This window comes from Cyprinodon variegatus, unplaced genomic scaffold (genome assembly GCF_000732505.1).
Source record: "Cyprinodon variegatus isolate N-32 unplaced genomic scaffold, C_variegatus-1.0 Scaffold132, whole genome shotgun sequence".
NCBI classification, from domain to species: Eukaryota; Metazoa; Chordata; class Actinopteri; order Cyprinodontiformes; family Cyprinodontidae; genus Cyprinodon; species Cyprinodon variegatus.
In genome coordinates, this window is record NW_015150585.1 from 880,284 (window position 1) to 903,150 (window position 22,867).

The following is a 22,867-nucleotide window of genomic DNA, read 5'->3' on the forward strand; positions in this document are numbered from 1 at the left end:
TAGATAGATAGATAGAGAGACAGACAGACAGACAGACAGACAGACAGACAGACAGACAGACAGACAGATAGATAGATAGATAGATAGATAGATAGATAGATAGATAGATAGATAGATAGATAGATAGATAGATACCATCTTACAAAACTGCAGTTCCATAAATAGCCATAAATAGCCTTCATATAGTGCAACCTGATGTTGCCTAAACATTGCCTATTTATTGATTGTTAATATATACGCACACATATAATTAGATTAAATGTCTGAAGCCTTTTAAGTTCAATCTTATCACCATGTTTTTAGAAATTTATCATTCTAAGTTGCAGCAAAACATATTTTGATCCTAGTTGTGGCTTTAATCTGATGTAATTCTGCTTAAAATAAAACCTTACATGATTTAAATGGTAATTAAATTCAACAAATAGAAAACTCTTAGGTCTTAGGCCCAAAACTGAGATTACTGGCTGATACAAACAATATAAAGCTCTTCGGGTTGCTATTCTACAAGAAAAACACCTTTAAAAGCCATGATATCAGCTGCTATGATGAGTACTTTGTAATGTTTCTGACATTTGACTGCCTAAACAGAACAAGGTTGTTTTATATGACAGATCTGTGCTCAATTTTCATAAAGGCGTTTTAATCTCCTGTATGGAGTGAATTTTGTTCAAAAATGTCAAATGCAAAAACATACATTTACTTATATTTTTAAATGGAAATTTGAAAAAAAAAATGCAATTCATAAATGAAATGTTGAAAACCACATAATCGAAAAAGGTTTAAAGAGTGACTGTTGTTTCCTCATGTTCCACATCCAGCACCACTTCTCACACTTCTCAACTATAGCTGAATATAATCTGTAAATCTATTATCTGCTATTATCTGTCATTACTTATCCAGTATTATAACCCCATTATTATATATAGTCCATATCCTATTTTCCTGTATAATCTGCATATAGTTATTCATATTTATTTTTTTTATAGCCTCTTACAAAAATCTCTGCTTATATATATATATATATATATATATATATATATATATATATCTCATTTATAGTCCACACATACATAGTTTCTGTACACATGTAAATAAGTATTTATATCCTGTATAGAACTTCTGGATTAATGCAAACTACATTTCGTTGATTTGTACTTGTGACAGTGTAATGACAATAAAGTTGTATTCTATTGTATTCTTTTGGGTTTTCTTTTATTCTTTTCATGCTAAATTTGTTCTATTTTCTTTTTTATTTTGATTTAAATTCTCTTCACTTCAAGGCCAATACAAACCTCACTCTTAATGTACACATTAACTAATAAAAAATGCTTTTGCTAACATACAGGGTTGCCCTGATATAAGCAATATGCACATCTTTATAACCTGACAGGTGCATAATAGAAAAACAATCAAGATTTAAAGAGGACTCACGTACACTGTTCTATATGCAGACATACAGTAAGACATTTATTTGCAACATTGCTTGAATACGTCTCTCTGTACCCCACAGGAGGGACCCATCTAAGACCTACAGAGAATCTGATCTGTAAATCCCAATTCAAAAAGAATAAAATTTTGAATAATAACTTCCATCAAAGTTTCATTTCTGGATAGCATTTTTGCTTGCATCAATAATAGAACAAAATTCCCCTGCATACTCACATACAGTAGGCCATGAGACTAAAAGCACTAATTAAATTTCAGAAAGAGGAAATGACAACAAGGTCTATTGGAGGAGTCTTTCGTACAAAGGGCCAGATAATGAAAACAGACCGATCTTATTGGTCTACTCATTGCTGACTCAGCCTCTCTTTTGTCAAACTAAAAACATTAATTATCCATTTTTATCGGTCAGCTATTATAATTCCTGTGGTGGATCAAACAAAACAAAACAGCCCCTAAACTTGGCTGTAGGAAGCACAAGGGCCAGGCAGATCTCAGTGATATCTCCTTCCACATAAACACTGAGAACATTCAACTTTCACAGAAAATCACTTCATTGTGTCAGTGCCAATACTTGAAAATGTATTTTTAATGAAGGAAATGGGATTTTTGTTTGCCTAGAAAAGCAGAAAAGGGATATTTAAGGCTATTAGAAGAAATTTAATGGACAACTTAAGAAAATCTAATAATCTATATATCAATTACTATTAATATGTAATATACAGTGCAGTTGACCTCAATTTTTTTTTACTTTCAATTAAGGTTAAATGTTGTCTTAAAAGTTAAGCAATTTGTTTCTTCTGACTAAATGTAATATTGATGTTTCCTAGTGGCCCAGCCAGACTCTAGACTTGATTCTGGGCAAGAACCAGTTCAACTTTTTAACCATCATGTTTTCTGAATTAAATGTGAGTGAAACAGCAATTTATATTAAAATTGATCATCCTTTTACAGTGTTCTGTCAGATCCTTTATGAAGCCAACTCCTTCCTTAAATGAAAGCAATTTAATATCTATAGGGTATAACAATGTTGAGTTTTATTATAATTTTATATAAAATCTCTGTAGAAAGAAGCTGAGCTTCCTGTCCTGTGGTGGAGGTGGTTGAATGAAGAAATTACAATACATGGAGCCTAAATGGTAAATTAACTAAATTCATATAGCACTTTTCTAGTCATACTGACCATTTAAAGCGCTTTACTCTATATCCACATTTATCAAGCCCACTAACCCACACAAATTCTTACACCAATACACACTCCTGTCATATATTAATATAATGCTTGTAGGAGCCAAACTCTTGCAATGTGCATACACTTCTCACTTCACAAGCATGTGTTGGGAATGTCATTGCTTGGCAGTGAGTGGCGTTATTGGTTGAGGAAGTCTGTCAAATATTATAGACATTATATTTAACAACTATTGAGTGGAGCTTTATTGAATTTTACAAGATGGAACAATGTTATCCCACTTAATCAGAAATGGATTGTTTGCTTTATGATACAGAATGTCTATCGAACCCATGTAATTAAATTACTGTGATGGAGTGCTAACCTAACCAGTGTGTTTTTATCAAAGTACCCCTCTAGGAAGGGAAAAAGATTCCTGGTACCATGTGATAAAAAATAAGCAATGATAGAAGATGCATGGTCAAAGCTTGAAATGCATGTCTCTAAATTAATTTGTGCATCTGTTACTTTGGTTTCGTATTTCTTTTTTTATGTGCAGGGGGTGGACATGTAGACTTTGAGGATTTTTGTGAGTTAATGGGGCCACGAATGCTGGCTGAGACAGCTCATATGGTCGGACTGAAAGAGCTCCGCTCTGCCTTCAAACAGGTGAGGGTACCCTTCTCAAAACGTATGACTTTGAGTAGACTGGGTCCTGATCCGACAGAAGGTTAATCTAGGAGATGGACCTCTATTATGAAAGCACCAGGAATGTAAAGAAGTCTGTAAGAGCAGGGATGACAGAGTGGAAACAGAACAATGGAGAAACAAAAGCCTCTCAGAAGAGATGGAAGACATTTGGGGAAATTTCTTTCTAGCAGAGCAGCATTGTTTATTTAATTCTCTATGTAGGAAAAAAATGTAATGGTTTTTTTATAGAAAATATTTTACAAGATAGACAAAGATTTGTTGATTAAAGTCTAAACTGAAAACCAAGCAATTGCACTTGGAGAATATCAGAGGCACATCTGGTTTCCATTGAATCTGTTACTCAATGCAACACATTTTGTTTTAACAGGTTCTTAAGTCACTGTCTTCAACTGTACATAATGCTGCTTTATGAAAAAATCATAAGAGCACATGGCTGCATGTGAATCCATATGTCGTTTAAAAAAAACAACACGTAACTTCACACATCTGCATCTAAAACAGTGCAAAACTCTTCTCTCTGTCAGAAGAAGAATGTTTCACAAGCATTTTTAGATGTCATATCCCTGCCTTAGTTTTGAACAAACTGTTTCAATATCCCTTGGTTTAAAAATGGTTCTTATTCCTCCAGACATATCACCTTTAACTCTCCTCACCTCTTACACAGCTGTCTTTTTATCCTTTTACATCATGACCATGTCCCCAATTCCCCACTGTCGGTGAAAATGGCAGTTCGACTGTGACGGAGACGGAAAGATCACACTGGAGGAACTGAAGGAGGGCATGAAGACCCTCCTCGGGGAGAAGCTGAAAAAAGGAGAATTGGAGGAGATCCTCGGCGATATTGACCTCAACAAAGATGGCAGCATCGACTTTGATGGTGAGAGAATAGCAGAAAGAGAGAGCTGTCAGTAGTGGCTTTGAAAAAGAAAAAATTAAGCATCTTTACAGAATGTTGAACAGATTGCTCTCCAACTGCCACACGTATGCCTTAAAATCCATCTGAAATTGAAAATAAAATAAAGCACTAATATGAAAGAAAATCTTAGCAGAGACGTAATTATAGTCAAAGTCATTTTCTATTCTCATGTTTTATACTTCTAATGGATCTTAATCAAATCATTATAAAAATAAATCTTAAAACGCCCAACCTTGGCTTTGAGAGTAGGTGACCAGTAATACTAATCTGACTACAACGTAGTTAATTCTGTTCTGAAAAAATATAAAATTGTACATTTTTTGTTTTACATGCAGAGTAAAACTACCACTGTATGTCTCCCAGAAAATACCGACCCCATGATGTCAAACAGTGAGGGGAGCATTATGGTGAGGGGACGAGTTTCTTTAGAAGGTACAGGGAGAACAATCTGGGTTCATGTGAAGATCAGTGGTGCTAAACATGGAGCAAACCTAGAAAGGAAAATCCTATTAGAAGATGCAAAATAATTAAAACCAAGTCGGAGGGTCGCTTTGAACAGGAAACCATATAAATAACAGCAACAAAAAGAATAATTATAGATGTTAGTGTAATTTAAGTCTGGACCTAAATCTGATAAATGGCCAAAAGAAGAAAAAAAAGAAGCTAATTTTCTCAACTGATCTGGGTGAGATTTGGTTACTTTGCAAAAAACCTCCAAATGAAATGAAATTAAATGGAATATATTTCAGAAAATGTAAAAAACATTAAAAAAATCAACTTCAAAAGAATATTTAAAATGAACAAACAACCAAATACACACAAAAAGAGAGTGGTTTGCATCAAACCAAACTAAACCCCAATTTCCAAAGAATTGGAGCTTTAACTTTAGTTAAATAAAGGATTAAAATAAATAATATTTTTTCAATGAACAATTATTCATCAATTTCCGTTGCTGTATCACAAACCTTTTCTGTAAATACCATTTAGTTGAATGAGAGTAGCCTGGATAAAATCTACGTGTATGAACACCTGAGCATGGCATTGCAGCTGTTTTGTAAGAGCTTTTTTTCTCCTGAATTTTATCAATTAAAGAACAAATTATTGTTTTCATTCAACACTGATAAAAACTCTTTGCTGACCTCATTTTTTGTCAGATGATCTTTCTTCTAGTCAGCCTTAGAAAACTAAACTATTGTGATCTTTGTTTAGAGTGCCAATAAAGACGTCTTTTGTGCCTTTTCCTCTTGGTTTATCTTCAATTAAATGTAGAGTTTTAGAGTAATAACTTGATGAATAGATTTGAATAGTGCTATATGATCCTTTGAAGGGATCTGGAAAAAGACGAGCTAGTGGAAGGTCAGGGCAATACGTTTAGGATGAAGGAGACAGAGCATCAAAATGTAAATAAAGTGGAAAAATGTCAACATGGGAAAGTATAGATGATTCAGTCATGGTGGGCAGCTTGAAGGGTCAGTCCAGATTAAAAAGGGGAATATTAAGATCTCAAAGCTTACTGTCACATGCTACACAGATGAGAGGACACAGATGTCAGGTCAGGTCGAAGACAAATATTTCCTCCTAATGTTTGCATCTGGTAACATCAACAATAGCATGAGCTAAGCATATGGGTAAGGGGCTGAGGAAACCCCTTTTGGATTGGTGGACAAGTAAATTCAAACACTTAGGTATGCTTACCAAATGTGTAAGGGGTTCAGGAAACAAGGCACTTTTATAACAGCCTTAGACTGTTCATTTTCCAGTCTATCAGCAGCAGGGGAAAAGTGCTATAACAAATTTACTTATGTGAGAAAATTATCTTTATTAAATTTTACATGTCATCAGTTCTTCTCAGATGACCACTGTCTCTGTTTCCCTTGCAGAGTTTGTGATGATGCTCTCTGCGCGGTGACCTCTGATGAAAAGAGAAGCTGATCGATCAAAAATTCATTTACGACGAGGTCCACTTCCTCCCAGTTTGATTTGAAGCTTTATGTGTTAAGAAAAAACATGGAGTTTTAGGCATCTATGAACACAATCAGAAGATTAGGTTGAGTAAGTGCAGTGAGTTATACAATCAAAAGCAAAATGCTGTAAGGTTGCCCCCATGTGGGCAACAAATGCACAGCTTCAAAGGAGAAAAAAAAAAAGTTTAAAAAGTTTGTTTTTGCATTTTTTTGGTGAACAAATTTTCTATTTTTCCACTTTCCTTGCATGTATGAACTGTTTTGATGTATGACTTTAATCTAATGTCTCCTAATAAAGATATAAAGACATTAATAATAAGAATCCACTGGGGTTCATGTTTGAAAAAAAGTGCATTTATTGTTGAAAAATGATAACTTAAAACATTTTAGCAAAAAGCAAGATCTGTCTGAAAAGGCTTTGTACAAATGATTTACATTAAACACCATTAACTTAATATATATATATAGAGAGATTTTTTTATTCTTTTTCTCACAAATTTGTTTATATTATGACATAAAAGCTTGAGAAAAAAAATAAAAAGCATTCATGCTGTGGTGAAAATAGGGAATGGTAACCAAGCTATTGCATAAAGGTAAAGATGTATGGTGTAAGGCAAATGTAGCTCCTCCCCCTACCGAAGCCTCCTCGCTTTCCAAGCACTCAGCAGCATTTAATGAAGGTTTACATACAATTCTTTCATGTATACTTATGTTTGTTTGTTTGGTTAAATTACTTCCAGATTCCCCATTTATTCATAGAATATTTTCAAAGTGATGATTAACACACTTGTAATCAAACAGGAGGAATTTTCGGGGGGAACCAAAATGTAAACAATAATTGTGACAACTCCCACTTAAGAGCAACACCACAGATTCCAAATTTAGAGTTTATTATACGGGTATTGTGTTTATAATTACATTGATTTAAATTATCATCTTTATAATTTTAGTAATTGTGTTTAGCTGATCCTTTTTGCTGTTGGAAGCACATCTAGTCTAGCATTTCCTCTCCCCCCTTTAATAATTTATCTGTGCAGCAGGAGTAATGTCCGATTTTCCTTTTTTTTTTTGTACTTTTTATTAACACAATCTTCCAGCCACACTGTATGGGATCCAGACTTACAATGTTTGCCAAAGCTGTCAGGAAAAACAACTAAAAAGAGCAGAGCAGAAGGTAACTGCTCGGATTCACATTGGAAAACTTTGGGAGCACACTCAAACAAAACTGGAAGAAACTCTGAAGTAAAACAAACATAACATGGGAAAAAAAAAAAACACAGACGACCTCATTCTGTGAACACGTAGGTCCTTTGCTACACTGGCGCAGCAATGGAAGTTTGTGCGTGTTAAGCGTGTGAAATAAGATAGCGACAACTTGAAGGGAGTAATACTTTCATCAGTGCTGGGAACGCAGACGGCAAACTGTAGATGCACTTGAGTTTGCACACATTTCTCCTCACAAAGGCTCCTCTGATGACATAATGAAGCCTTTATATGACAAATTTAAAGTGAGGTATAACAGTGTAATTACCTTTCTATTATTTTTCCAACTTTCAGCATTTGGGATTCTGTTTCCCCCTCCTAAGGATTAAAATGAATTGCATGGCCGTTCTTTACTCATCTAAAAAATAGACTTTCACCTCATTTATTCCAATTATTAAAAAAAAATGAAATAAAACCCAGCGTCCAAACAGAAATACTACTCTTGCTGTCTTCATCTGGTTAAATAGCTTCTTCTTTCCACCTTTATGGAAGATCTGATAAGAACTGCATCAAGAATGAAAACCGATGCAAATATTTGCATCACCTTTCTTTCATTTTTTTTTTTACTTTTTTTTTCATAGCAAAAAGTGCATCCCTGAGGTGGTTTGGCCATATGTCTGTTTTTATTGATGGACACTGAGGGTTTCTCACAGAACCTTTATGATTTTATTACAGAATAGTAAATGAGGGGTTTTGTGCTGTAAAAAGAAAAACAATGAAGCCAGCTGGTAGTTGAGGATGTAGATTGTTGAGATGCTGATGAATGTTTGCCTAAAAGTTACATTTTAAGTCCAGATGTTTGTTGTGGAGAACTCAAAAAAAGGTTTCTAAAAAAAATGGACTTCAGTTTCTGTAGTTAAAAAAATAAAAACTACAATAGCAACAACCTGAAGTCCACTATTTTTATTTATTTATTTATTTTTTCTTTTAAACCTTTTTTGGAGTTCCTAAGTCCTGGATGATTGAGAATGCTCCCCGACATGAGGTGGGGAAGCTCTTAATTGTTGGGGATGCTCTGCAGATATGTGAGGATGTGCTGGATCTTCACTAGGCGATCTTTGAGGCTGGTCATAGAGAGGACAGAGAGCTGGTACCGAGGGTCGATGGGCAGAACGGCCAACAGCCACCAGCAGCAAGCAGGACCATTTGGAGTTGCCTGGAAAAGAGAGGACAAAAAAATTCAGATACGTTAAATAATTTAACTTTCTAGAAACATTTCTAACTAGCTGACCGTACTAAAACTGAAATATTTTATTTAGACACAACTTCTGCTCTTCTTTTCTCATGTCCAGAAAACCACACAGGTTTGGTGAGGGAAGACTTCAACATAGACAATACAACTGTAGGTTAGTGTGGACTCTGTAAATGAGTGAAGAATAATCATCCTTCATTTCAGGCGATCAGTCCATACATGTGAAACATGTGCAGTTAAGGTTTTAACTGGTACTCCGATCAATTGATCAACAAGAAAACTGCATCTCCAGTTTTCACCAATCATGAAGTGATTGAATTAAGTCAGAGTGCAAAAGGCTATAACATGTAGAAATCTCTGTTAAGGCTGTGTGAGTCAGATCATGGAGATTTGAGTTAAAAGATTTCTAAAGAAAAATGAAAGGCTTCACTTTTCTTATGTTGGCTCATAGATAGAAATCAGAAGCAAAGTTTTTGCATTAACCAGCAACAGTAAACTGACCATAGAGCTCTGTTGCAGCTTGATAATTAGGTTTTCAAATCTTAACAGAAGTCATTAAGTCTTACTGCAGCTCAGGGACAAACTGGTACAGATTTCATATTAAAGTGGCTGCACTCATCTGCCATAACATGACAAAGCCAGAATGAAATCCAGTCATCCACAACACCATCTCACGCTGATCTTAAATTACATGAGCATAGATTTTTGATTGAACTCTTATCTGGTATTATGGAAGCAGAAATATTATTTTAGCCCTAGCATGCCTTGTGTTCAGGGAGCTGCAGTTATATAAGTTTAGATTTAATGAAGTGATGAGCCCTACGACTGTGGGATGAGTTAACACTGGACAGACTGTTCCCGTAATCTGCAGCAGGAATGCCTTGCTGTGTCAGAGTACCAGAGATAAAAACAACTAATGACTACTTCTCTGTGATCCTGAGTTACAAAAGGTGCCCCACACACATTCATAGCGCATACACATTTTACCATCACACCATCTGAAAGGATTTCAGCTCATTATAAACTCAGATTACACAACCAGCACCAAAACCCACTGTCCTTATTCTGCTTTTTTAGTAAATCTGTGTATGTAGAGCTGGGGAATCTTTCCACGACACCTTTGTGATGCAACACGGCCAGAGAGATTAGCCATGAAGCACCCATTAAGCTCTTTAGCCCACATTGTCAAAAGACTCTGCAATGGTTGTCCAAAGAAAGGAGCTGTAATCCCAGTGGGCGCTCAGAGTAAAGCTGGAGTCAGAGTGCAACACAAACAAAACGGCATTCTTCAGACCTTCTGAATATGTGCCGATATGAGCTTAACCAAAAGGCCCTGCGTCACGAGATGATTCAATCCCGGAGGAGAAACTGAGGGATAGTGTGTTCTGTATTGGGATCCAAAAGCTTTACAAACCTGAAGGCCTTCCTACTGATTCCAATTAATACATTAAAAATATTCACTGCTTCATGATGAGTTTTCGCCTAAACCAACCAGTTAGCGAAGCAAAAAATTAACCCACTAAATGAGTGCAGAGTTGTTATAATAGTAAAAGCTAAACCTGATACCACCTCTTTAGTGTGATCACTGTTTTTACTCCGTCTCCATGCAAAGAGGAAGGACTGTACCTGGATGTCCGGTTCCCGCTCTGGCATTGGTCCAAAGTGCTGCAGGATCTGGTTGTGGAAGCGGATCTTGAGGTTTTGGAACCAGACCTGGGCCTGTTCATAAACTGCATCGTGGAGCTCTTGTAATTTTTCAAGTTCTTCCATGTTGTTCACCTGAGAGGTAAAAAAAAATAAAAAATAAAAAATAGAGAAATGGATACAACTGCCTCCTTAATACTGGATGCATTTAATGGATATTTGCTAATTCAGCAGACTGGCTTTTATGAACAAACCTTAACAAAATATACTCATATTAAAAGTGCATTTTCTTCCTCTAATAAAGGAGAGAAGTAAAGCATGTTTGAATCCTGAGCCATTAGCAACAAAATTAGTGCTTTGATGCATTGAAAACTGCCTTCAGGACAATGCGAGTTCTTTGAATCACAGCCTTCAGTAATGAAACACATTCTACATCAGTCAGGTGAGCACATTTCAATATGGCTGCTTAGGGAGGACAGAGCCTTCTAATGAAGCTGATCTGCTTTTCTTAAAGAAAACATTTAAATGCTTTGAAGGAATTGACTCTAACCCTGTTAGAATTGATGTGACTATAATTTAAATGTTTACTAGTGCATGAACTTCAGCAGACATGAAGCCCTGTGTTTTAGCAGACATCTGGCCCCAGATGATAAAAAATATATTTCTTCAGCCAGCTATCTTTTAAATGCTTTAAAGCATTATTTTTGAAAAATGAAAATGTTTTTATTTTCACTGGTACCAAGTTATCCTTTGTTAAGGTGTTAATGGTGGCTTACAATTGTTAAAAAGGCTGATTTCTTAGTCCACTTAAAACATCCTTTTTATGGCCTTGTCTTTTCCTTAATAAGGCAACTAAAGTTTCCTTTTAGTTCCCCCTTATAGTTTATCCAGACATGTAGGAAAACGTCTAATAATTTCCCTGAATTCTGCTTCACAAATGATCAAATTCATCAGGTAAATGAAACGTGTACTTCATTAACCATGTGGGGGATTTTTTTCCTTCTGTTGTAATAAAATCATCCTATAGACAGCAGTAATACTAGATGAGGAATTGAACCACTTTGTGATTGAGGCATTTTTCTGGTCCTGGACTCCATTTTCCAGATTTCTCAATCTTTTTAAAAACTTATTTTATCTTAAAAAAAGGGAAACTTACAAATGCATTTCTGTTATTCCTACAGGATTCAAGCTTCGATATAAAACCTGTAAATCCCAGAGGGGGTGGACGGAGACTACCTTTAGTGAATCAAAAACTAAATTCAGTTTTAAAAGACTGTTAACTTTCCAAAACTATTTCTTTTTTAAATATATCCAGATTTGGAAAATCATTAAAAACATTTTTGATTTTCTAGACTGAAATTGAAGCCTTTATAATGAACTGCAAAAAAAGTTTCAAGCAGAACAACCCAAACAAAACCTTGGAATGATCAGTGTGCCTCTTACCCTGGTGTCCTCCAGATACTCGATGTCTGCCGTGTTGTAACCATCCTTCATTCCTCTAGAAAGAACCCGGAAGCGTTTTCCTCCAATGGTATCAACCACAGAACGACCGTCGGGGAGGAAATGGACGCTCCTGACAATCAGCATGCAGCCATAATCTGCAAACCTTCAAACATGGACACAGCACTTTGTTATTCACAGCTACCCCTATGTATTCAGTGGTTCAAAGCTTAATGAGAGTTGATGCTCAGACAGAAACAGGAGCAGGTTTACCCTTTCTGAGGATCACTAATGCACATCCCAAACTGCCGAGTGCCTGTATCCATACAGCGGCGGATCATGAGGCGATAACGCGGCTCAAAGACGTGGAGGGGACAAGGCACAGTGGGGTACGCCATGGTACAGACAAAGATAGGCACATTCTTCGTCAGGCTACAGAAACAGGACAGAAACAAACCCAGTTAGATTAGCTGAACCTTCAGGAATCTTCTTTTTATTTTATTTAAAAAAGCACAGAGAATAAGGAGAAACTGAGTGGCTTCTTACTCTGACAGCTCTCTGTTCTCCTCCAGGTGTGTTTTTGTCCTCTCTTCATACTCCTTACTGAAAAGCTGTTTAATAAGCACGTCCAAGATGGCCGTCACCACGTATTTCCTGCATGCTAGAAACTGAGGACAAGCAGGCAGACGTCACAAAAAGGCAACATGGAAGTAAAAAGGCTCTTAAAGAGATTTCTGGTGTTTTCTTAAAGCTCACCTCTCCTAGACTCTCTTTGCAGAGCGGACACTGGGGAGTGTGGTCCAAGCAGCGCTCCAAACAGTTTTTACAGAAAGTGTGGCCGCATGGAGTCGTCACCGGCTCGTAGAACAACCTATAGTGGTCAGTGAGATGTTATCAGCAGCTGGCCGATAGACAGGCGGTGTGTATGAGGCCCGCGGGTTGGTACTGACCTCATGCAGAGGGAGCATTCAAGGTCATTGGCGTCCAGCAGATCCTTAGGAACACTTCTGCAGGTTTTTGCTTTGGCTGATTTATGCTTGGAGCCTTTTGAAACACCTTGAAGAAAATAGAAAAGATCTTTATTCATCACAAATAAACAATGCATTACAATTATATTCATTCATTAAACCTTTTCTATTTTTTTTTTTTTTTAGATTAGAATCACACAACTATGTAATTTATTTGTTTTTTAAGTAATCTGTTTTGTTACTAATGTTCCGTGGAAAAACAACAAACTCTGACAGCTTCACAGACCAGCTGGCAATATGGCAAATTCAAGATGCTCTATGTCAGGGGTAACCAATTAAAAATCAGCCGGGTCCAAACAAAGAAAAATCAACAACCAGTTAAGGTCCGGAGACATTTTTAATTATTATTAAACAGAACTTAACACTGAAATAAAATCAGGTTTTTATGCATTTATGTTATACATAGACTTTTTAAATAAATTTCCCGACCCACATATTTTATAAAACACCTGAACTGAGCGATTGTTTTGTTTTTTCATTTATATGGCTTAATGAGAGCAGTGGGCTTTAGGTGACCTGCAATGCTTTAAACCTGGGTTTGAGTGGGGACAAAACCATTCTCAAACACATATCAAGGTGCTCAATTTGAGCCTGGATCCATATTTATTTGTGATTCTGTTCATGGTGGAGAATCCTGCTTCACAGCAGCAGGTTGAGCCAAACATACTCAAAATGTGCAGAGTCATCTTTGAGCACAGCATTTCACTATTCTTTCACTAGTGCACTACAGTTATTCAGGCAGTCCACACTTTCTTCTGCTTTCTTTTTCTCATCTTCTTCTCCTTCTTTCCCATCACCCTGCTTGCCACAGGTTTGCCTGCTGTGTCTAAAAATAGCTAACAGCAGCAACCCTGACTGACAGCAGCCCATTGGCCAATTTGTATCACGTGTGGCCTGGTGCCGGACGCTACGAATGGCTTTACCATATTAACAGGGGAACCGGCACAAGTAATGTTGGGACACAGTCATCAGACAACATGCGGTCATTTAATAATGTTTTAAATCAGGTTGGGTCCAGATTAGCCAGCAGGTGGGTCCGGATACAGACTGCGGTCCACTAATTCATGACCGCTGCTCTAAGCATCCATTTTATTAAGTTAATGAGAGTGAACAGAGAAATCGTTTCGGAACCAACCTTGTTTCTTATGTTTGCTACTTCCACTGTCCACCACATACGATTCAATGTCTGACACAGACAGCTTCCTCTTCAGCAGACTTCCCTTGTCCTGGTCGCCCAACTGGGGAGCTGAGCTCACCCTCTTTAGCCCCTCTTCACTGCTGTTAGACCCGTGCATTCGCAGCGACTGGGCTCTGCTCAGGCCGGGCCGCTCCAGGCTTTCACATCGTTTCTGGATGAACAAACACGACAGAGGGGAAGAGGAGACAGGGGTTCCTTTGTAAGGTCTTAGCGCAGGAACAGAAGATGGAAGTTAAGCAGCAGGATGATGGGGTTTGTGGGTACCTCCTGGCTGTCCACTTGGTGTGCAGATGCTCCACGGACCTGGTGTTGCTGTGGTTGCCTCTGTGGGAGGGTCTGCGGCTGAGCTGGGGCATCGTTTATTAAATGTTTACTGCGCAGGTGGGGCAGCGTGCTCTGAGTGGTTTCTCTCAGGCCCACCTTAACATTCTCATCAGCAGGTGAGAGGAGGTCACACAAGATCTGGAAGAAAGAATCAGATAATCAGTGGAGCTCAGAGTCACATCTACAAGTTAACAAAAATCTAATGCAATACCCAACCAGGGACTTGATGTGAAAAATAGTTCAGTAGTTATGATCCAACAGCCTTTCTAGATGCTTTATTATTGCATTATGTATATTGCAGACCCTATTCAGCAATAATGATGCCCTAACAAGCAGGAGAACTTAAAATAATTAATAATTTCCTTAGATATGTGTTAAATTAAGCTTAAATATTTGTTAAAATGGGTTTTATTTAGGGATGAAACTTAAGACTTTTTTGCAAATCTATTAATCTGACAATGATTGTTTGATAAACCGATTAATAATCGGATAGCCAAAGGTTCCTTAAAAACGAAATTAAACAAGGTGAAACTAAAAATTTTGCACTTGAGTTCTGGAGAGAACATTTTGACTGACAAAACCTTTTTTCTTATAATAAATTCAAATGTTTATTTATTATTTTGGTATAATTCCTGCTCTAAGGGGGTGCTCTGTCAGCTAAAGGCATGTTTTAGAGTTTCTATCTTTTATTTAATGGTGACCAATTACTAAATTAGTTGGCGATTATTTCCATAATTGATTAATCGGATTAATTGTTTCAGTCCTATTTTGATTTTATAACAATTTATTTTAAATAAAAACTTGGCAAATTGGAATTTGGGGTAAAAATGAAGCAGTTGTTTATAAAATAAAAAAAAATTTTTGTTTCATAAACTTTACTCAAAACAACTGACCGTTTCTTTATAACTTTACAATCATCGGAGAGGAGAAGAGGAAATTGTAATTCGTGCTGCTAAAAGCCATGCAGCGATGACTCTTCATTCCTGTCTATGAATCCATCAGGTTTGCCTCCTAAACAGTCGACTCTCTCAAACAGCAGGCCATTAGTTTGGTAAAAAGAAATAAAACACCATCTCTAACCTTTTAAACACCTGAACATCTAAAAATAGCATAAAATACAACTGCCAACTTTTAGTAGGCCTCATCGGGCTCGTTAACCTTTTCAAAAAAGGAAATAAAACAGTTGGATTTTTGTGAGGTGAGCTTATTATTATATAACTGCTGGTGGAAGAATTGAAATGGGAAAACGTTGGATTTAGGTCAAATGTGCTGCTCTGCAGATGGCCATTTCTAGTCCCGATGAAATTTAAGGCTATCTGTTTTTTTTGCTTAAGCCCCACTGAAATTCTGCCTGATAGTTTCACTTAATGTTGTTAGACTGATGATTCTGCCAGAGAATAACTTTTTCTGTAAACCTTTGAGTCAAATGTGTGCCACTTATGCAACTTCAATGCTGTCTGTGTCCCCGTCAGTAAGTGCTACTAATGTCATTACAGGCAGTCACAAGATCAGACCCACTGACAACTTATGTAATTCCATGACTGATCGGAAAGGCTGAGGCCAATTTGTTAACATTTACAGCTTCGATCAAAACATTTAGACATAACTCCCTTCAAAGAAATGTGAAACTGAGTCTGAACTTGTGATGAACATCTTTTAAAAGACAATCAGCTAGAAAAACAGCAGCTGGTTTGTTGTTCTGATGCGTTAGCAACCTACTAATTCATGTGTTCTTAATAGCTGATTTTCTTAGTATTTATCTCTATATTAAAATAAAAAAATACTGCAAGTCTTTGGTTTAATTACACACAATTATAAAGATTTTGTCACTGATTGTGATGTACAGATGTAATTAAGCTTTTCTTACACTGTTAAACCAATTCAAAGTCATGGTAAGTGCAAAAAAAGCTAAGAGCAATTAGAGCAGTATTAGCTAAGGCAGTACTAACCCCAGGGATAACGACAAACTTAAATTATACTTTGGTAAATGCTGTTGGTTTTGCGTTTCTGCTTTGTGAAAGAAATCCTTTCATTAAAGGGAACTTTGAAAATCCAACATTCCTTTACTTCCAGCTAACTGTTTACTATCCAATTAATCTTGAAAAGAAATCTCAATGTTGACCCACAGAGTCAACCACACTGCCATAATCTTTTAGTAACTTTTGAAAGGGAGGATGCATGAATTAATAAAATCCTCCACTTTCCAGAGGAGGACCACTTCAACAAAAATATAGATTTCAGTCGCTTTTAAAACCCTCAGCCTTGACGGCCAGCACCGATGCGTCATGTTCCAACACCCCCAGCAGACTCCTAAGAACTCTAACCTTTTCCACTTCTCTTTTAGCATCTGGGAAGTTCTCGTCGATGGTCAGGCAGTGGAGGAAGACTTGGAGAGACTCGTCTACCTGTCCCATCTCATACAGCACCACGGCTTTCCTGAACAGCGCCTAGAAGGTTGAGACGACACAGATGCGTTATTACTGTTCCTTTATTCATAGTTAACCAGTCAGTTTATAGGATGGAAAGTGGAAGCCTCTGCACAAGCATCAAGACAACCACATATTAGAGGCTGTGGCCTCCTGTTTGGTTATAATTAGCTTATACCTTGATTTTTTCTTTAGTTAGGAAATACCTTTATTGGCTAAAAGGCTCCTTTATAACATATTAGGACCCTCCAGGGACCTAACTATTAGTGTGCTTTTGAAGAGTGGTTTATGTTTAGCTGCATTGCTTTATTCAGCCAGCGGGGGCAGTAGCCAATGAAGGGGACTTTTCCAATGTTGTTTTTCATACCCAACGCTTGTTATAAAATACATTTAAAGTAGTTCTTAAGCAAAAAAGCACACCTCAATGCTTCATATGTGTATCAAGATAATCACTGAAATCTGAAATATGTTTTCAGGTTTTCAGGTTTGTGGTCAAAACCCACAAATGCCATATTATAAACACAATGATTTGTAAAAAAGTTTTGAGACTGTTGGGTAATGTAGATATTAATTCTTACCCGTTTTCACTGTTTACTAAATTAGGTCTACATGAAAAGCCTTTACAAGGAAAAATGAATCAGATCATTACTCCAAATATTTTGTTTTTTAAAGTGTGTTTTAATACACATTTTAAATTTTCATGATTCTATGCTGACGGCGCTGCGTGTGCGGATCCTACCATCGCCTTATATCCACAGTCTAGAGCTTCTACTTGATATATTTATGTGCTGATTTAGACATAGACTTTAACAAATAACACGTTGACTAAAACCCTTTTTCGGCTGTAGATATCTGAGATTTATCTGGTTATTAGAATAAAATAACTGAAAAATAGTTTTTAACAGTAATTTAAATGAATCAAACAATTATAAAGCAGCTCTGACCAGATGCAGTTTGATAACAAAGATAAACTTTTTAGGCCTGGGGATTTACTTATATCTGGTCGACACTGGAGGTATAAGAAAAAACACTTCTATGTTCTTATTACTGCCACCCGCTGGACTGAAGTTGTAGTGCAGCTTTGACTGATTAATTGCGTTTCTTATTACCGGGGTGATACAAATCCTGGGGCTTTGAGTGGAAAAGTGACTTACGATAAGATTTAAACCCATTTTGTTTTATGGTGTGGCAAGAAGAAAAAAAAGAGGTCAAGAAGTTAATTGTTCATATAGTTCAGGATTTCTAAGTTCTGGTCCTCGAGGTCTGGTTTCTGGCTCCCTGCCACAACTGAATCAAATAGCTGATTTACCAGCTCAGCATGCAGACCAGTTCTCCAGAATCCTGCTAATTAGACGATTATTTGACTAAGTGCAGGACAGGAGCAAAGGAACCCTGATGTAATTATTTGTTTAAGTTATTAGTGGGATGCATACTTCAGCAGAATAGCTGGACCTGGAACAGAATTCAGCATCCTCCAAAGCCAGCTGGTACTGCTTGAGAGCTGCATACGCTTCTGCTCGGGAAAGACGAACCAAAGTCATGTTTGGATCTGTAACGAAAAGGGGAAAAAGACAACAACAGATCAGCATTTAGAAATGTTTCTCTATGTCAAATGCACAATCTTTACATTGATTTGAGAGAAAAACTGAGAACAGCAGGAGAATGGGTACCAACATCAAAATAAAACCTGGATCAGGTGTTGCTTTGATCAGCTCTGACTGTTCTATAAAATATTCTGTTTTCTTTCTCACAGGGTTGTTAAACTGTGAGAATCTTCTACCAGCCAGAACCTAATAATAATAAAGATATATTTCCCAACAAAAGCATAATGATAACATAAAGTAGTTTGTTAAATTTTGCATTTTAGAAAGTGAACTGAGAATATAGTTCTATTCATTTACCTAAGAGGGCTTCCTACAAGACATACTGTATATTAGATAACCACTTTGTACGAATGAATTATCTGCAAACCTCGGAGGAAGAAAGACACCTAAGTTGATGAGTTTCTGTGTAGTTGCCTCCTTATATATATATATATATATATATATATATATATATATATATATATATATATATATATATATATATATATATATATATATGTCATAATTTTGTAAAGATATACAGATATGATTTATACTACAAAAACAAAAAATATGAAAGACTAGCTTAGTTACTCATCTTGCTCAAACAGCATTTTTATCAAAATCCATTACAGCATAGATTTATAGTGGTTTTGCTCCTTTTACCTCATAAGCAGATGAAAACAGGTCTATTAACCATCATAATGTCAAGAGGCACTTTTTATCATGAGCAAGTTTCTGGTCACTCTTTGTGTTTGCAACAGTAAAAGGCACTTTTTAAAAGCTTAAGGTATGTATTCAATTAAAGCTTAAGTCGAAGACATATCTGTCAGTCTGTATGAGCTAGAGAAAAAGTTAAGAGTAGCAGTGGCAAAAATATATTTATTTTTATTGATCAATTAATTAAATGGAATGTAATAAATATTCAGAAAGATTACCAATGAGAATGAAAAAAATAAAACGGTTTTAAACAATTTCAAGTACTACAGTGACTTAGGGCGGACATACAGTATATGATATCTTCAATCTTTGTACTCAGCTACAGCTCAGACTGTACGATGAGTTTAAAAGTTCACAGTTTACGATGTATATTCTTACACTGTATGGCCTGATGCAATCTACATGCTCACAATGCACGTCCAAAAGCCAAAAGTCCGACTCAGCGCAGAGACATGGCACTGTTCGGACTGGTCAATCTCAAAGCCAGAAGTGGAATCCTCCTGTTTGCACATGTGCAGTGCGTGAAGTTATGGTAAATCGGCTCGTAGCTCTGCTTCAACAGCAGGACTCGCTCACAAACACCTCACGACAGCCACCTGAATTTCAAAAATGTTTGACTTTCTACCAATCTTATGATTCCTGATCGGGAAGTGGTCATGAGTGACTAATCGCCCCTTGCTACCCCCTGCACACTATACGATGCAGGACCTAAAATGAGGCTGAAACTTGGCCAGATCGGAAAAAACTGAGATCATTAACATGGAGGCGAAACTCCTAGTCAATCGCATTCCACCTGCTAAAACTAGATTGAATAATTTTGCTGTGTTACCATTACAAAGGTATTAAAAGTTTATAACTAGACCTCTTGACTGGAGTTATTTTTTTTCTTGTATGAACTAATTAAGACTGCAAAATATTGAAAAAAACCTTGTTCTAAACATTATTTCAAAGCATCTTAGGTATCGCCTACAACCCTTCTCCAACATCCATTAAGTGGATCATTACCAGGCCTCTGCTGAGCTGAATGACCAGCTGAGGGACTTCAGATGTTAGATGATGGTGTGTTGGAGAGAGATGCGGAAAAAAATAAAAAATAAAAATAGTAGCAACATGTGCTTTAGTAATTACATTATGTACTGGTCCTTGATAAAAAAGAAATACATACCGGTAAATAAATAAGACAAAACAACTTTAGGTTCAGGGCATTAACAGTCCGAAACAATATTGGACCCTTACTTGCAACAAAAGACAAATATTTATTCTTATCGTGGTTTTACTTATTTGGGTTAATGACCAACTTTGACACCAGATGATGAGGAGCCCCTCTTTATTTGTTTTACTTTTGAAGATGCTTTTGTATTATTCCTGCTATTTTTTCAGAAAAAAAAGACCTAATCTTACCACTTTACCTGGTTAAACACATTTGTTGGGCTTTTATCTGTTTTTAGAGATGTAGCACTTGAAAGCATGTTAAATATATATGGTTACTTAACATTTATTGCAGCTAAGTTATGACAAAGGAGACAGCCATGGCTAAAGAGTCAGTCAATGGCAAATTCCTTAAATAATAATTACTATTATATTGATCGATAGATGATAGATATAATTACGGTATTATCATTTAAGGAATTTGTCATTGATTAACTTGTGAGTTGTCTCCTTGAACCCCAGTCGGCCTCGGCAGATGACAGCTCACACTGAGCCTGGTTCTGCTGGAGGTTTCTTCCTGTGAAAAGGGAGTTTTTCCTCTCCACTGTCGCTACAAGCATTATCAGTGTGAGGGATTACTTAAGAGTCAATGAGTCCATGCAATCAGCTGGTTTTCCTTAGATAGAAAACTTTGAATCAATTTGACTATGATTTGGTGAACTATAAAGTGCCTTGAAATGACATGTGTTGTGAATTGGCGCTATATAAATAAACTGAATTGAGCCATTGTCATCTCCTTTGTCATAAGTTAGCTTACGTGCTACATTTTTTTAACAATCATTGAATTTATATTACTCTTCATTTTAACAATATTAAACCATCAGTGGTTAAGAAAGGCTTTACCTTTTTTGATTTAGTTTCTATTTTTAACTTGATTCATCAGATGTTTATTGAACAAAAAAAAAAAAGTTTCCAGTCTTGCATAATGTTCAACAGAAGCTTTATTTGCTGCCTCCGTGTGTGTCCCCAAATTACTGCTGGACCTCGGCTTCATCCCTTTGGAAACCATTTCTGAATGTAACGCGGGACAATTACAAAATAAAATGACCCCCCCTCCCAAGCAGAAGTTACAAAACCGAACCCATTCAAGTGTCACGACCTGCCTTATGCAACGTATTCCCGGCGCGCATGCGCACTGCGCTCCAATTTCGTAAGCAAGGCCATGCAGACTGGAGGCAGCAAAACACCAGTAGTCAGCTCCAAGTATTTTTCAAAAATATGTCAGTAGAACACTCACACTTTACCCCCCTCTAACAACACAATGTGTTTTGGTGCGAAACATACTAGTATGTTCAACTTTATGTAACTCAAATAACAATGTTTCTACCGAGACACACCTTTTTTTCTTTTCTGACTTCCAATGTTTTGAGAAAAAGCCACTCACTCACCTGAACGGAGAGCACCACTCGCTAGCGACACGGCTTCGTTGTAGCGTTTCCTTTCGCATGACGCCTCCACTTCTTGTAACGTTTTCAACTTTTTCAGCTCGTCGGGGAACCATTTTTCTAAAAGTCCACAGAGAGCTACGTTGGCTTTCTCCTCGCCCCCAACGGGCTCGTCGCAGAGTTTACACTTGGAGACGAGCCGCCTCTGTAAACACCTTTTGCAGTACGAGTGTCCGCAGGCGACGGTCACAGGTTCGCCCAGAAAGCCGTGGCAGTTGGGGCAGTCGAACACCGAGGAGTCCCCAGGATCTTCAGCTCGGTCCGGACTTCGGCCCGCTGAGGACTCTGGCCCAGGGGCTTTCCTCTTGAAGTTACGGAGGATACAATCCACAAAAGTGCTTAACTGCTCGGGACGAACCGGGCCGTAGCGCATCGCGGCTGAAAACCAGTCGATGGCCTCTTTGAGACAGTCCTCAGATGCCAAAGCGTTACCTTTCTGTAGTATAAGTTCATGGTGGCCCTCCTCCTCCTCCTCAGCGCTGATGAAGAAAGCGCTTTTCTCCTCCGCCTGCGGTTTCAGCGCCATGACAGCATTGAATCGCTTTGTGAAATGCTATGTGAACCTGGCTTTTCTTCTGTGACCGTGTTTATACATTTCGATAGCTGCCGCGGTCCCTGGCAATGTAGTGAACGGCTTTTCCTCATAGATGCCCCGATTGTTACATAAAAAAAAATAGAGATCACGTGAGCAGCAAACTCGCTCCCTGATTGGTCAGGAGGGAGTGCGTTACAAAACCTGCGCAGGACAGTTTCATAACTGCGAAAGAGACGTATTGAAGATTTAAAGGCGTCTGCGCCATATATTAGATATTTTATCAACCTCAATATTTTTTAAATAAACTTGAAATGTTAACTAACAATCTGTGTAACGCTGATATTTTAGTTCCTTATTGACAATTCAGCCATCATTCGTTTTGTAATGTGATTTTATAACACGCACCTATTTCTTTATTATTCTGTAATATATGCGAATTTATCCTTATGTAACTTAATTGATATTCCACGGTCTGTGTAAAGCCCATCATATAATTTAACGTTTCTTTGGAAAAAAAAAAAAAAACTTATGTAACTTTAAAAAAAATCACATTGAGCTATGAATTTTCCCTCAATTTCATACATTTCATGCCTGCAATTTGATGGTTATCCTAAACAGTTCAACCAAAAATGCATGTAAGTCATAAAATATACATGGA

General features: G+C 37.1%; 2 protein-coding genes across 2 annotated transcripts in view; one reads left to right on the top strand and one right to left on the bottom strand.

Moving 5' to 3' along the window:
• Window positions 1-6,309, top strand: part of LOC107085748 (calcium-binding protein 2-like) — a 29,136-nt gene extending 22,827 nt beyond the window's left edge. Inside the window, exons 5-7 of the mRNA XM_015376273.1 lie at window positions 3,171-3,280; window positions 4,052-4,199; window positions 6,119-6,309. Coding sequence (XP_015231759.1) covers window positions 3,171-3,280; window positions 4,052-4,199; window positions 6,119-6,147 — 287 coding nt within the window. The 3' untranslated portion in view covers window positions 6,148-6,309. The remainder of the gene's footprint in view (window positions 1-3,170; window positions 3,281-4,051; window positions 4,200-6,118) is intronic.
• A 225-nt stretch (window positions 6,310-6,534) lies between these two features.
• On the bottom strand, window positions 6,535-22,343 carry lonrf1 (LON peptidase N-terminal domain and ring finger 1). Its single transcript, XM_015376311.1, has 12 exons — window positions 21,618-22,343; window positions 18,151-18,266; window positions 16,616-16,738; window positions 14,232-14,429; window positions 13,905-14,118; window positions 12,692-12,797; window positions 12,498-12,612; window positions 12,288-12,409; window positions 12,015-12,173; window positions 11,745-11,907; window positions 10,284-10,436; window positions 6,535-8,621 (listed from the first exon to the last, which is right to left on the bottom strand). Exons 1-12 carry the CDS (start codon window positions 22,198-22,200, stop codon window positions 8,463-8,465), a joined length of 2,211 nt encoding a protein of 736 aa, XP_015231797.1. The 5' UTR covers window positions 22,201-22,343; the 3' UTR covers window positions 6,535-8,462.
• Between the last annotated feature and the right edge of the window lie 524 nt (window positions 22,344-22,867).